Source organism: Maylandia zebra, linkage group LG6 (assembly GCF_041146795.1).
Source record: "Maylandia zebra isolate NMK-2024a linkage group LG6, Mzebra_GT3a, whole genome shotgun sequence".
NCBI lineage: Eukaryota > Metazoa > Chordata > Actinopteri > Cichliformes > Cichlidae > Maylandia > Maylandia zebra.
In genome coordinates this window covers 14661141-14673665 of record NC_135172.1, presented here as the reverse complement: position 1 = coordinate 14673665, position 12525 = coordinate 14661141, and the positions used below count along the sequence as shown (strand labels likewise).

Below are 12525 nucleotides of genomic sequence, written 5' to 3'. Positions count from 1 at the left end.
AAATCTTTGACAACTTTTCACTTTAAGCTTTTGATCTTTGATAACTGTAAAACAAACGGAGGTTTTTGATTGGTTGATTGATTGATCTGGTCAAGATGAGCATTTTGATGGCACTACTTTTGCATCCCATGCTTGGATCTTTATTTATCATTAGTTATGGCTTATAAAATAATTAGATAATTGGTTATAAATCGCTAAAACGAGTAGCACGATATACCCAAAACAAAGAGAAGGGGTAGCAAGAGAGGAAAGGAATCCCAGATTTGCCCCACCAACAACATTGTCCAATGAAATGAACATGTAGGATAAGCAAACCATGAAAAGTACGGATTTTATATGAGCTTGTGCATATAGTTTGAAGCGGGAGGTTGTGCAGGACATGAAACCTGTGCTGGGACACAGCCTGCAAAGTTAGTGCGGAGGTGGGATATCTGGGGGAGAGGATATCTTACAGCTGGGACTACATCGCCCCCATCTGGCTTTTTGGAGAAAAGCAGCAAGGACAAGAATCTCGGAAAGAAAAAAAAGCAAATTCATCAAGTTAAGGAGAGTCTGGATGTTTTTCATTACCTAACAGTAAAGTCCTTGAGTCTTGGTAATGAACACTGAGTTGTGTATACTTTTGAAGTATAATGCCTGGTTGCCTGTATTTTAGATAGCTCGTGGTGAGAAAGTGTAATGAAGTATAACTCAGCTTGCTCAAATGATACAGTATTTACTACTCAAGTAATGTGAAGCACTGTAAGCCCCGTGAAGCATTCACGGGGCTTACAGTGCTGCGTTCACCCCCTTCCCATTTAATCACGTGTCAGATCATCAAACAAATGTTAATATCAGAAAACGATAATCAAGATTAACACAATATTTTATAATTATTATTTAATTTTTTAAAGAGAAAATGAACCAAACCTACTTGCCCCTATTAAATCATGAATGACCGGGGTTAAATTTCAATTCCACTAGCCAGAGCCCGGCCTGATTACTGGCGGAAGCACTGAATCAAGTTAAATGACAAAATGAAATAGACTAAAAGATCTCATAAAACAACAGCTGAGAAGCAAAATGATTGACAACTATCAGTCTAGATGGTGCTACAAAGGTACAATTACATCATTCACAGGCAGAAAGGTTTTCTATCAGGGAGTTTTCCTTTCATCCCTTTATCTGGATAAAAACAGAAATTCTCTCTTGAGAAGGAGAGACTCCAAAGGGAAACTTTGATATTTAAGATCATTGTTTGAGGACACCGGGCATCATGGTGGTCCAGTGGTTAGGACTCTTGCTTCAAAGCAAGAAGTCACTGGGTTTGAATTCATCTCACTGGTAGGGGTCGTTTCTGTGTGACCTTTGGATGGTTTCCCCTGATAATCTAGTTTTCTCCCACAGTCCAATGGTAAATTGGACCATACTTGTCTAGAATATGTCCCCTTTGCCCTGTGACAGCGGGGATAGGGTCCAGCTTTAGTAGGTGTTGACCAAAATGAAAAGACATCGTGGATGGTTTGTGGGAAGTCTTTATTTTATTATAAACTATGTGATGAAGTCAAGTTATTCAGCAGACATCTGCCCCTCCCTGAGCCTGGTTCTGCCGGAGGTCTCTTCCTGTTAAAGGGGAAGAAACCACTGTTGCCACGTTCATGTTCAAAGTGAGTCATCTGATTGTTTTCTCTGTATCATTGTGTTATTGTATTTTTTGTATTATTGCAGGGTATCTACCTTTCAATATAAAATGCCTTACGATGACTGCTGTTGCGTTTTTCTGTTACATAAATAAAATTGAAATGAATTTTAATTATACCATTATCATCTCTCTGTATATGAGCAAAATAGGTGACTGGTTTTATTCTAAAGATACAGACTGGTGAAGCTCTCTAAGAAAAAAGGGACAGCTGTACGATTAAATGGGTTACAATGACTTTGCTCTCCCTGAACAAAAATATGCTGGTCTGCCTGGTTGTGTGGCACTGGGGGTCCAGCACCTGTGTAAACAGTATGAGAAAATGATACAGGAACATGGCCACTCAGCTCGCTGCAGAGTTTGCAGCAAAGAGGAGAATTTGAGGAATGACAAAACTCAACTCCTGACAGTGGACATACAAAAGAGAAAGATTTGATCAGGTTTTTTTCAATTCAGGCAAATATTCTGAACAAGCCAAACTTACTCAGCATCAGAGAGGCTGATACATGTTTGATGTTAGGACAACACCCCTGTGTCTTCTATAAGGCAATAGGACTATTAGGTTCTGTCAGTTATTCTTTGAACTTCTCTTATTAGTTTTTCTGACTTTTTCAAACTGAGCTCAAAGGTTACTTTTACATCCTCATCCCCTTGACTCATGCTATATGGAACCAAGAATGGGTTCAAACAACTGGACTTCAGAATGGTCATATCTGGGCAACTGAATGGCTTTGCAAAGTGATAATAGAAGTCGATAATAATGTTATATTGGATATCTCAAGTTTTTTAGATCGTAAAGGATTAAAAACATTGTTACTCTTTAGTTTTAAAACGCACGTGAATGTTTTGCGCCTTTGTATATCCACTATGATGTATTACAGCGGTGTAAGCTGTAATGCACAAGTAAAAACTAACACACTTCCATCTGTTAATCATCTGTTTTGTAAATTATGGAGGTTTTTTTAGTCCACCCCAGATAGGATCAAATTGGGCTGTATGTGTCCCACGGACCTGAATGATTCTGGGAAGAAGAACCCACTTTCAGCCCCTCCTTGTAGCACCACTCCGAGAGCAGCGGGCAAAACACTACCTGGGCTGTGCTCTATCAAGGTAAACAGAGCTAACGGGTACAACCGGCCAATATTTTCAAAATAAGTTTCTTGTTTAAAGAAATGCGTTGCCCTTCGCTTGAAATCGAAGCGTAGTTTGCCAACTTAAAACACATTATTTCATAAACTACCATTAAATTAAGATAAGCATCACGCGTCACGTTTACTTTCGCCTGTCACGCGTTTACGTTTTTATTTTGAAGACGTCCTCATACAGTTCCGGCACCGCTCGGATTCTTTCTTGGTAATTTGACATCGCTGGTTAACGGCAGCCTGGTTGCTAGACGACTCAATCTGCGACGCCGATGAGAAATCAGTAACCTCTGTACCGAAAGACAGCAGCATTTTAACAGTTTTAAGGAAGCTATGCTCTACAGCCCACGTTACCGTATGAACTGCTTATTATTAAGGAAAGTTAGCTGTCCCAAAACACGTAAATTCCCAGTTGTAGCATAGCTAGCGTCTCTTTTGTTGCCCCCTCTGTGTATTTCTTAGCAAGAGAGGAGGCGACGTGAAGTGAGATTTGGGAGTTGGGAAAAGATGACCGAATTAGAAGTGGAAAAAGTCGAGTTTTCCAACCTAACATAACATTTATTTACTAGCGATGTTCAGTGCCAATGCTAAGACGTCTTTTCAGGCGAGTGATGTCCAAACAGATGAAGACTACGAGGAGCTGGTGAGTGTTCTGATCTGGCTGGGTTAAAGATACAGCTGTTTACTTAAAACTGACTTTACAGTGGTTCTTGTTGGAATTGCTTATTAAAAGCCTATAAGGTTCTATAATTTAAAGCCATGGTAGTTTATGGCAGTTGTTTTCAGCACTTTTGACTTCTCAATCAGAGGGGATTTCTGTCTTAGTATGGGTGTCTTACGCCTCCTAGGTTGAGGATGGCTTCTCGCTCCCTGCTGATGTTCCAGTAAAGGTAAACAAATGGACTCGTGAATCTAATCTGTGCCACATGAACACATTGTTATGTCTTTGTTTTTATGGCTGGGACATTTCCTTTGCTTTCGACGTGCTCTTCCGCATGAAACCAGTTTCATAAATACTCCTGTCATCTGCTTTGCCCCCTTCGTGTTTGTCCTCTATCAGAAAACGAAAAAGAAAGTCTCTTCTGGCAAGCCTCCTCCTTCTCCAGGTGAGTCCTGTTCGGCTGCACTGTAGGTAGTATTTTCAGACTCTGTAGGAAAACCCACCTTGAAAGTTATGTTTGCTTTTGTATTTGTAGGGTCTCCATACCTCACCAGTCTGAATGTGAATCACAGGAGAGCAGCAGTGGGTGCTTGGAGACTACCAAGGGCCTCTCTGGGGGACACCAGATTGGACACTCCCGGGGAGACTGGCCCAGCTCGCCTTACTTCCCTCAGCAACGGCCTTGGTAGGTGTCATGAAGGCACAACAAGCTCTGTGAATGGTGCCTACATAAATACATTAACAGTGAATGGGTTTATCTGCTTGCTTGAAATGAAACAGTTTATGGAAGGCTGTACAGCAAAAACAAGGAGGTAAAGGGAAATATAGGTTTTCAGTGATTTCGTCACATATCTGAACTTAAATGCATTATTCATGCTCTGCAGCGCGTCCTCGAAAAGTGTGAAAAGGCATGAGTCAGATGCAGTATTGACTCGTGTTGGAACAGTTTGTGTAAGCCAAACTTCTTTTTAATGTTTATTAGCACATCATCTAGGCTTAAAAACAAGCATGGCACAGGCATCTAACACTGCGTTATTAAAAACAATAGAAATCTGCCAAATGAATCAGGAAACCGAAGCATGTTGACAAGTAGCCTCTGTCTGTTTCTCTTTTTCAGATGTGTCTCAAACTCTGAGATCAGAGTGTGACGCCACACCAGAGCTCCTCATGCAGACCCTGAGCACGAGGAAATCCAAACATCTCCACTCTGCTTCCAACGGTGAGAGAACGCGTTTGTGTATCAGACTCAGAAATGGAGCGAAGAGGGAGACAGAGCTGAAGGTCAGGTTTTTGTGCTGAACAGGAGACGCTTAAAAAAAGGAAAAATACTGGCTGTGAAGGGAGTATGATGTGATATTAGTGCAGTCAGTGTTGTTTTTCACGACTTACAAAGCCAAGCATGTGTTGTCTTCTTTGTGAAATCATTTACCTTCTCCCATCATTTGCAGGTTTGACTTTAGTTACAAGTGATTTCATGAAGAAGGAGGACATGTACGATGAGATCATTCACCTCAAGAAGGTAAGGAGTAACACAATCACACGTTAAAACAAGACATGCATGCCTGCACATCGGTGTAGTGACTTTTCCATCTCGTTTTTGTTCTTCTTCTCAAAAATTCTTCCTCTTTAATTTAGTCAGGCTTCTTTAAAATGTAAATCCTTATGCACTTATTATATGTTTGAGTAGTCACTGGTGCTGTTCTCTGCAGAGCCTTCATGAGCAGAAATCTGACAACCAGCAAATGAAAGCCAAAATACGACGCCTGGAGGAAGACAATGCCAAGAGAGAGAAACAGATAGAATCACTGTTGGATCCCACTAAGGTAAGAATAGAAAATTATTTGTTTTTTATTTTTTCGTGTGTCGTTTTTTTGTCAAAGAAACTAAAATGATGGAAAAAAAAAACCCCAACTGTGCAATGTTTTTCCTGTAGGGATCTGAATATACGCGTAGTTTGGTAGATAGGAAAAGAGAAGGGAGCGTGGTGAGTATATCCAGTGGGTTAGTGAACATGCCGGGAATAAATGTAATTTTTAGGATGTGTTTATAACAAGAAAAGCTGATCCTCTTTGTCAAGGTTATCAATGGACTGAGGCAGAGGATCCTAAAGCTGGAGCAGCAGTGCAGAGAGAAAGAAAACGCCCTGAGGTAATGCCGTCCTCCAACTTTGTCTCTGTATGTTTGGTTTCTGTGTAAAACAGAATGATGCTCATGTGATTTATTTATTTTTTTGCTTGTTCAGTAAACTGCAAAGTGAGCTGAGGGCCACCAACCTGGAAGAACTGAAGATTCGAGTCAAATCATACTTTGAGGAGGTAAAATCAGTCCCACTTTGCCCACTGTGAGTTTGGTGGTGTGTAAAGGAGTTCAGTAAAGTGGGTCTGTTTGCCTTTCCTTTTAGATCCAGAGACTGAGGATGCTTCTAGAAGCAGCTGAGAAAAGGTGACTGACACACACGTGTCTGAGTGTAGCCGAGTTCAGGAGAATCACGGATCTCCGTCGTCATCATTATAAAAGGTTAACGAATAAACGAGTATGTTTCTGGCATTGAGACTTCCTTACTTGCTCTGTTGCAGCTGTCGAGCCGAGAGCAAATGCTCCCAGAGGCAGCAAAAAGCTTTGAGCTCCACAGTTCACCGTCTGACTGAGAACCTGGAGCAGCTTCAACAAGAGAACGTGGCACTCAGAGAAGAACTCAACACCGACAGTCCTGCTGGAGGAGCCAAAGGTCTTTTCTCACACGCCACAACGTAGTGCTGAAAAAACCAGCAAGAGTCAGATATCAGTGTAAAACGCCTACAACTCGCTGTATATTTTACATACAGTATGTACATATGTATAAAACCGGGAGGAGTAAAAAACCAATGATACTGGAACCAGTGTGTTCTATATGTTGATTTAGGGTCCCGTTAAAGGAGCTTGTACTAGAAACATGCCTTCCTGTCTCCTAGTAAAGCTCGCTGCTATAAAACAATTGTATTGTTTTTAAATCCTAATTGGTTAATACAGTTTTTCTTTATGATCTACGTAGGTTGCCATTACTGATTACATTCCAGCTAACATTAAGTGCAATGCAAAGACAAAGGAAACAAAGGAATTGGTATTAGTCTTTACATCTGTGCTGTTGGGCGAAAGGGGCAAAAAGTCCTTGTGGTCATGGATGCAGGCAGCTTCCAGAAGACTCAAAAGTTGTAGTTTTTAAGCCACAACTAAAACAAAATGCTGTGCCTCCAATTAAACACACAAGGAGACTAAATGCACTTTGGTCACAAGTGAAAATCCTGGAGATCAAGAGGATGGTCATAAAGTGGTTACAGTTTTCTGCTGTGTGCTGTAATGTTACTGAAAATAGTGTAATGATGTGTCCCAGATTACAGAGAGTGGAGTAAACAGAGACTGTTGAGACGGCTGTTGGAGGTGGAGAAGGTGAGAGGAAGCCGTAACCAGTTGTTCATGTAAACACGAGCAGTTGCCTGCCTCTGTTTCTAAGCTCGCAGCTAACAGACTCTCTCCTCCTGTCAGAGGCTGGAAGACAGCAAAAGACACGCCCAGTCACCAAAGAGCGCCATCCTATTGGATAAGGAAGTCCAGACCACACTCACTGAGAGTCTGGCGTTTACCATGGCAACAGAGGCAGTGGTCTCCGGGGGAACGCTCACTGATGAAAGGGAGGAGGTTTCGGAGTTGAGGGAACGCTTGAGCCAATTGGAGGAGGAGAAAATGGCACTTGAAGAGTTGCTGTCAAGTAGAGAGTGAGTGACGAGCAGCCTGAGACTGCTCAGTTAAAAAACAAAACACTACTTCTAAATGTAAAAGTCTAATAAATGAATGATGTGAACCTACCACATTATTACATCCGTAACAGCAGCTGTTGTTCTCTATACTTAATCTGTGTTGTCTGTGGTTCCAGTGATGAACTGAAACAGCTGAAGGCTGAAAGAGAAAAACTTGAGAAAGCGACAAAACAGTGGAAAGCTGAACAGAAAAAACTACACGATGAAGAGAGACGGCAGCATAAGTACACTTTCACTCCTGCATTTGGTGTTTGACATGGGTGTGATTCAGTGTGTCCACACTTTTCTTCAATTTGCATTGTTCATAAAATTGATCATTGTAGTTTTAAGTTAAAAGCCAAGTGTAATTCCATTTTAAGTCTTAAGTAATAGATAAATATGTAATAATAATACTAATACTAATAATTATGATGATTTGCAGGTGGAGTTTGCTTTTCATGCAAAGTTGTGTTTATTTACTGCTTTGCACGCGTGTGTTTTGTGTTTCCCAGACAGGAGTTGAAACAGTTGCGAACTCGGATCCAAACTCTGGAGGAGGAAAACAGTAAACTTGCACAGGCTGAGCTTTCCTCTCTTCCTCCCACATTGGCAGAGGAGACTCAGGGCAGCACAGGTGTGAGAGAGGGAGAGGAGAGGGACACGGGGAGCAAAGAGGAGGCAGAGGGAGGTGAGGAATCAGTCACAGATGACGGAGAGAAAGAAGAAATGGAGAAAGCAGCATTAGACATTCAGATATGCTGGAGGGAGCACAGAAACAGGGTATGTAACACGCTTATGCAAAGGAAGTTATTAATATCTGATAGAAATGTTATGTAAAAAAAAAAATGTCTAGACACTGGCCCAGATTTCTCTTTCTGTCCATATCCGTCCTCTGCATTCTCTTTTAAGGACACGGTGATGCTGCAGTCAGCTTTAAGAGGCCACCTCTTCAGAGACTCGCAGCTGAAGGAGCTACCGGAAGATGCACTGAATCAGGTTTTACCCACACGCTTCCATGCGATGCACTCATATCAAGCCGTACTTGTAAAGCATCGAGAACAGTGTACTAATAAAAACAATAAATGCTACTTTTCATGGATACTTGAAGACTCATGTCTCGTGTTAAGGTTAATTTGAGCATAACGAGTGCTGATTTTGTTTTTCTAATGCTGGGTAATGATCAGCAGGTGTGTGAAGTATTTTCAGCAATGAAGGACTTAAATGTAATTTTGTTTTTCTTTCTTTTTTTCCTTCAAACCCAAACAAAAGGGGAAAAATTGATTCAACCAGAAATTACTTGTGTGCTGATGTACTTCCAACAATCCTACTAGAGATCATGATGTCCTTAATAAGCCAGAGTCAGCGTTGCAGCTAACACAAATAACCACTAGGTGGCTCTAAAAAACATTTTCTGGTGGGTTGGCTGTAAGCTTTTGTCCCTGCTGAAGCTTTCTTATCTCTTCCCCCTTTTTTGCTGTTTCCAGGTTGAAAAATCCTCAAACTTCAGCGATGAAGCTTCCTCCGTTGGTGACACGCTGGATGATGACGCCTTGACGATGATACAGTCGGCGTGCAGGGGACATCTGGCTCGATGTAGTCTTGCACAAGAAAGGTGACTCATTTATGCACTGAATTAAAAACCAAAACAACAAACAAACAGTCAAACCAAAGAAAAAAATCCACAATTGCTTGTTTGCGTTTGTGTGTTAGGTCTGTGCCTTCTTTAATGGAAAACAATTTTCCCACGCTGGCACCAAGAGGAAGTGCATTACCACACCCACCCAGCAAAAAAGGTGAGGTTCTCGCCATCTTTTAAAAATTGTTTCTATGCAAACACATCCACAGCAAACTATCAAAATATTCATCAGAACACAGCAAAAAACCAAAAAAAGTCACAGCTCTCCATCCATCTTCAGTTCAGGGATAGGGGTTGATGCACCCCAACACGCTGTACAAATGTATTCAGTGCCTTCGTGCTACACTGTAACTGCTCAGTGCTCAGACTTCATATTCACTGATGTATGCACCTCCCTGCTCTCAGGTTCCAAATCACTTATGATTCCTTCCCCCCGGCACTGCTTTGAGTATTGATGGATTTCGCTGGAGCAGTAATGTAATTCTATTGTCCCTGTCTGCTCAGCACCAGCGAGGGCACCGTCTGCCTCAAATAAAATAAAGACTTAAGAGGGCACTCAGCAGACCTTCACACCATTACTGCCTCTACTTTACTAGGAGTAAAAAAGACTGTTTAGGAGCTTAACTGTTTAAACAGAGGCGCAAATGACAAGAAGAAAAAAAGAGTTTGGAAAAATATCCCCCAAACTCTCTGCAAGTAATTCAATGTTAATTAAACTTTACAGAATTATATTTAATGCGCTCACGTCAAGCGAGCGCAACATCCGCGATGACTCAGGTCTGTCGCAGCTTCCCATCAGCAGAGCCATCACACAAACGATTGCAGGGATTTGACTGTGTCATGCTGTGATGCAGTTCATTTCAGCGCCGAAGTAGAACCATTTTTTCCTGTTAAATGCCAAAATAGGAAATCAGATGATGACAGTGATTAATTATGAACAGATCGAATGAGCATGGAACTTTCCATGTGACTGAACCGCTCTGTGAATTATCCTCAATCCTTCCTAAGCAAGAAAGTTAGGAGTTCTCTGAGAACATTGTGCGAAGCTGTTTCTGTTTCAGGAGTCCTGCCTTCACATCTGTCTGCCCTAACTGACTCCCCCATTACTTTCCCCGCCATGTCCCAGAGTATTGAGCATGTCACAGCATGCTTGTGCATAGAGCAAAGCAGTGATGTCAGCATTTTCCCCCCTATAATCTTACAAGGATGCCTCTGCATTTGATACCTTGTGGGCTTCACTGAGAGAGTTTAACCTGCATCGTTCCAGCTTCTTTTCGATCTGAGAACACGTGCTTTCTTATGGAGCTTTACAGTGTGTCGTATTGTGTCATGCTTCACTGGTTACATTGTAGTTATATTTTATAAGTTGTAAAGGACAGCCTCCAGTGAAGCTGTTTTTTACCATCTTCATTTGATGTTTTTAATAATGTGGTGAAAGGCCTATCATGAGCAACATGAACTCCCTCGCTGAGCTGTTCTAGATTCCTACAGACAGGGTTTTATTTGTTGAAAAGTTTAGTCAATGCCACGAGAGAAGAAATGGTCCATATTTAAATGCATGCTGTTAGCACTATAGCATCTGTACATGTGTCTCTGAGGGTGTGGCTGAATGGCATTAATTACTCTTTGCTGTTCTGTTAATAAGATGCTGCATCTCTCAGTGATGATGGTGAAGAGGAAGGTGTAAAGAAAAATACCCGGCCTGCGTCTAACATCTCTGCCTCCAGGAAGACACTCACAAAAGGTCAGACAGAGGTCACAGCAAGTGTTTATTTCTTTCATGGCCTTTGTTCTTAAATGTAAGTATTAAAGGTAATTATAGAGGAGTGCGTCCACACACCTATAAACATGCGTGCTGTATGTCTCCTGCAGCCCAGAGCGAGTCTCGTGACATCGATGAAGACGCCGCTTTCTATTCTGATGATTCTGATGACATCATCGTGTCTCCGTCACGCCCATCGAGAAGCTGAGTAGTCACTAAGTATAGTTACTGAGTATAGTTACTAAGAAGTTTAACTTCTTACTGAAGCTGCAAATAAAAGCTGGGCTGTTCCAATAATGTTTGTAATATCAATGACAATATTCACTGTGTAACACGAGCTGCTCCCATGCCAATGCCAATAACAGGAATATTCTCAGAACGTGTCTCAGTGTTGATGTAAGGTTATGAGATGTTTTTTTTTTCTTTAATCAGACAAGAACATAAAACGAACAGCCCATTTTTGTTGAGTGTGTTATTCTTGAGCCAAATATCTCTGTTTAATTAGTCCGATTTATTTTTGCTTCTTTTTGCCTGCTGCATGGGAATTCAAATTGAAATTACAGTAATAAATGCATTTATTTCTGCTAACCTAGCAGGCATCACTTTAAATTCATCTGGCTTCATCAGGCTGTAATAATCCATAAAATCACATTTGCACATGCCTTATTTGGTAATACATGAAAGTCAGCACACTAATATATTTTGCATGCTTAGTTTGTTATAGCTGAGTCTGCGGTGTGGTTGAGGGAAAGCTCTTAACTGATGCACTATTGAGCCAAACTGTGAATAAGTTATAGATCAGGCTGCTGCAATACTGAAACGGTGAGAGCAGGGGAGGATACACAGGGACTGTGTCTAATGCCAATAATACTTGTGCTTTAAAACAGACAAATGAGTCAATAAAATCAACGATCGAGTGCATTTGTCTCCACATGATCAGTGTAACTTAATTTCTGATACAGTAAATAAAATGTTTTTCTAATAAAATCTCCAGTCTCATGTGGTCCTTCCCAGAAACTATTACCTGTACTTACATTTTGTGCTTATTTTCCCAAACACTTCTGAGAGAAGTAGCATGTACCCCCTATTTTTTGTTGTTGTTACACCCTTTGTGTCCATACACTTCTTAATGTTTGAAGTCAGCTAATATCAGTTCCACTGTGTATAAAATCAAGCACATAGCCATGCCGTCTGTCTTTACAAACCTTTGTGAATAATGTGTAGTTTTAAAGAGATGGCTGAGTGTTGTGCTGTAATAGGAACCACAACAAAAGCTGATTGAGGTGTAGTGAGAAAAAAAATCACCAACACTCTGCTGACTTTAGAACTGCACAGCTCCAGACCTGCTCTGGCACTGAGGATTGTACAAAAACCTCCCAACAGTATCATGATCAAGAGTTTTAGCTGAAACAAAAGAGAAACTCTTTACTAAAACTCCTCAGAATAGTGACAGAGTTAAGTGTCATTACTCCATAATGTTGTTCATGGATCTCTTCTCATGTAGAGAATAAGTCTGAGAACAAAAGGGGTGCCTCTGGGGAAAACACAGAGAACAACCAGTGAAATATAGGATTTTATTTCAAAATGTATGTATTTGAAATTAGCCCAGTGTTAAAAGTACAAGTGAAAATATAATTTCTATGTATTTATTATAATGTAATAAAAAATCACCCTCAACACTGAAGATGTGCATCCCCTGAGTCTGCAACCCTCAACCTCTGATATCATATTTATTTATATTTATTATTGGTAGGAGACATTAATATTGTTTGGGACTGTTTTTCTGATTTTTTTTTTTCAAATTTGGAAATATTCCAGGAAAACATTTAAAACAATTTCTAGTGAAAGACCCATTGTGTTGCTTTCCACCTGT

The 12525-nt window shown here is 40.8% G+C and overlaps 1 protein-coding gene across 2 annotated transcripts; it reads left to right on the top strand.

Moving 5' to 3' along the window:
* Positions 1–3035: 3035 nt before the first annotated feature.
* Positions 3036–11639, top strand: iqce (IQ motif containing E). Of its 2 annotated transcripts, XM_004569016.4 has the most exons (21): positions 3036–3463; positions 3669–3710; positions 3881–3926; positions 4017–4166; positions 4599–4700; positions 4930–5000; positions 5191–5304; positions 5415–5465; positions 5559–5629; positions 5724–5796; positions 5883–5923; positions 6058–6209; positions 6852–6907; positions 7004–7233; positions 7392–7499; positions 7767–8034; positions 8164–8250; positions 8739–8866; positions 8965–9047; positions 10536–10634; positions 10763–11639. In XM_004569016.4, the coding sequence occupies exons 1-21, from the start codon at positions 3392–3394 to the stop codon at positions 10858–10860; spliced, it is 2142 nt and encodes a 713-aa protein (XP_004569073.3). In that variant the 5' UTR covers positions 3036–3391; the 3' UTR covers positions 10861–11639. The 2 variants fall into 2 exon arrangements, with proteins under 2 accessions (XP_004569073.3, XP_076740827.1); XM_076884712.1 differs by lacking the exon at positions 5415–5465.
* Positions 11640–12525: the final 886 nt, after the last annotated feature.